We start from the raw sequence: 3,479 nt of genomic DNA on the forward strand, positions 1-3,479 counted from the left end.
ATACCAAATCTATTAAGCCCAGAATTAATACAACTCTCTCATTTGTACTTTTCTGTTCTTTATTATCTTTTGCATTTTTTCTGTTTTTAGAGTTGCAGCTGATCTATGCAAGAAGTGTTTAAGTAACCTCAAATTATAACAATAAATGAATAATTATTATTTCCATTACCTATATGATTCTTTGCTAAGTTTTATGATCTTAATATAAAAGTAAATATGCATAAAACTAATATTCTTTTATCCGTTTTGCCATTTCCATTTTAAATATAACAGAGTAAAACTCATTTTTGGGGGTGAATTTTAAATTACCTAAAGATAGGTTAAGTTGACAATAATTTCACAATAGTTGTGTCCCTTGTGTACTAGTATTTAATCTTCCGCGTCCCAAAGATCGAGTTGAGACACATTGAAAAAGGTAAGAAATTTAAAACTTTATTTCATGTTTAAAACGATGAGCCCATGAATGTTTACTAAATGTTTTTTTAATTTCTTTTATTTGTATTCAATAAGAACATTTTTATGAAGAGAAATCCATAAAATTGTAAAACATTAAGGAATAGCCCCAATTCAAAAGTTTTTTCACATGACTTGAAACAGCACTTTTATTATCAATCTAGAAAAAATCAATTATTTAATGAATATTATTTCGACAGCAAAAACATAAAAAAACAGAAGCAAACTACAGTATTTACATTTTTTTCCAAAATAGTTTTATGTTACTTTTAACATTATGTTTGTTATGTAACTGCATTCTTTATATCTACTTTTTTGATAATGCCATAAGGGCGTATCTCTTTTTTTCCCAATATGGCAGTAACTACCACATTCCATATTATTCATTTATGTCGTATAAGTGACAAATATTTTCTTCAAGAAAATCATACGAATATAAGCTTTGTTTTAGATAGCACTCTATTCTGCTTAAACATTTCTTACATAAGAACTAAATTACACTATTACCTTTTTTCGTAAGTATCAGGTAATGCAGAATAATCGTAACAGAAATTTAATTTGTTTGAAAATTTTTTCTATACATTGTCCAACCAGTACATAGGAATGAGTGTTCAAGAGAAATCGGCTTGCCCCTGACTGGGTTTGAACCTTCCGGTTGCTTTTTTATACAATTGAATTGTTGAATTTTAGTTACAAAATTGTTTTGGATCTAGCGACTGTCCACACCATGTTAGTGAATTGTGGATCTATTCCCTGGATAGAACAGTCTTAATGACTGAGATTTATATACAGATGTGGTAGTCCCAAAGTTAACGTCTTGTAATTAACAAAATTGCTAGTGCATGATGAAAAATGCCGCGACGCCCGAAACCGTATTTCAAGTTAGTTTATGTTTTGGCTGGTTTAACCTTTATGGTATTTTAATCTTTTTTAAAATCGATATACTAGTCTTTAAAACAATCACTTTATTCACAAAAGGTTACGAACCCATACGGTTCATGATATAAAATCAATCCTTTTACAAATAAATGAAGATCAATGCTGATATCTAACAGTCTCTGTGATAATCACAATATATTTAAGTTTAAGTTAAACATTTTATGTCATAAGTCAGTTGTGCATGTATATATGATTAAAATAAATAACGCCACTAATAACGACAAATAGCAAAACCAAATCAGTTTATTTGTTTCTGTAAATGTTCAAAAAGTCTTGAATCCCGGTTTCCGAAAATTAGTATTATGAGGTTATTATACACAAAACTGAATTTTATTGGACGTTTACAACGCTGTCGAGCCAATATTGAACGAAATGCTGGACGAGTCTAATACATATTTGTAGCTATGAACGAGTCGAATGGAATCAGTTTTGTATACAAAAATGTATAATGAGATTAATGACGTTTATATTTAACACCATAAATACGAATTGTAATAACACTTTCTTTTTTAGATCAATACTCTTCTTTTATAACAAAATGGAGGTGTCTGGGCAGATAACTGTAGACACAAAGCAGATCCCTCAATTATTCTGTTTTCCATGCGACCAAGATGGACGGACGGAGCCGGCTTATGGCTATTGTCAAGACTGCCAGGAGCACCTCTGCAAAACTTGCTTTGAACATCATACAAGGCCAAAGCCAGCTAGGAATCACATACTGCTTGACAAAAACGAAATGCCACTTCAGCCAATTACCGTTGACATTAACTTGGATACAACGGACAACTGTACTAAACATACGAATAAACCTCTGGAGTTCTATTGTAACAATCACGATGCTGTAACATGTTACGTGTGTGTTACACTTAAACATAAACAATGTAGAGTGGACTATATTCCTGATGTTTCAGGAAATTTGTCGGAGGAGTTGAAAAATTTGACTACAAAGATGGAAATGATGGTCAAAGAGTATGAATCAAGAATCAGACGGGCTGAAGCTTCGACGAAACAACTTGATCAAAGTCATGGAAAAGTCGTTGAAGAAATAAAGCTTTTCAGGAAAGAAATAAACGCATATTTGGATCAGATGGAGTCTATAATAGTAAAGGAAGCCGATAATCTTACTACCGCAGCAAAGCTAAAACTCAAGAATGTCAAAGTTGTCTGCGGAGAGATAGTTGAGGAAGTGAAGCGTTCACAATCAGTTTTAAATGCTTTAAATAAGGAAACAAACACAAAAAACTTTTTATTGAAATGAAAAATGTACGATCCGTTATGACAACACTAACTGACAAAGGAACACGCGCTATCGAGTACAACAAAACAGATGATTGCATCAAATTTGTCCGTGACGAAAGATATACTTATGCAGTTGAAGATTGCGAAAAGCTTTGGAACTACTTTAACGTATGAAGCACCCACAGCAGATATGAAATTAGAAGCTCAATATGAAAAAGCATGTTACATGACATTTTCATCTGAAAATCAATGTAATATCGTTGGAATGGTAATGATTTCTGACACACGAATGCTTGTGGCTGATAATCGCAATAAAGTTATTAAAATGATTGATGTAAACACGGGAGCGCTGATATCAAAAATAACCCTGTCTTCGGCACCATCTGATGTTACAAAGCTTCCAGACAATAAGCTTGCAGTCGCCATACCTGATGAAAAGTGTTTACAGATGATGTCTTACAATGCCTCAACTTTGACGTTAGATCGTCGAATAAATGTTGGAGTAGAGTGTAAGTGTGTAGCTTATGGTCAAGGTAAGCTAGTAGTCGCGGCTGTGGTTGTTTTAGCAGAAGAAAGCTAGTTATTTTAGATATTATAGGAAATATAACACAGGCGTTTGATGCTCCTGGGATTGTTTGATTCACCTCAAAAGATTATTATTAGCAGGGATGAGAAAATTCATGTATGTATCTAATTACAAGGACATATTTTTCTCTCGCAAGACTGGCAAGTGTATAAAAATGGACTGGCAAGGTACGGTCGTACAAACATACGAGGATTGCATACTAGGATTTCCAAATGGGAATACAAGAGTTAGAAGATGGAACACTGCTAGTGTGCTACAGTAA

The 3,479-nt window shown here is 32.9% G+C and overlaps 1 protein-coding gene across 1 annotated transcript; it reads left to right on the forward strand.

Annotated features, from left to right (window-relative positions):
• Positions 1-369: 369 nt before the first annotated feature.
• LOC132736705 (E3 ubiquitin-protein ligase TRIM33-like) lies at positions 370-3,479 on the forward strand. The gene is made up of 3 exons (XM_060723896.1): positions 370-415; positions 1,906-2,605; positions 3,354-3,479. The coding sequence occupies exons 2-3, from the start codon at positions 1,931-1,933 to the stop codon at positions 3,477-3,479; spliced, it is 801 nt and encodes a 266-aa protein (XP_060579879.1). The 5' UTR covers positions 370-415; positions 1,906-1,930.

Source organism: Ruditapes philippinarum, unplaced genomic scaffold (assembly GCF_026571515.1).
Source record: "Ruditapes philippinarum isolate M1 unplaced genomic scaffold, ASM2657151v2 ctg14242_1_1_1_1, whole genome shotgun sequence".
Classification (NCBI taxonomy): domain Eukaryota; kingdom Metazoa; phylum Mollusca; class Bivalvia; order Venerida; family Veneridae; genus Ruditapes; species Ruditapes philippinarum.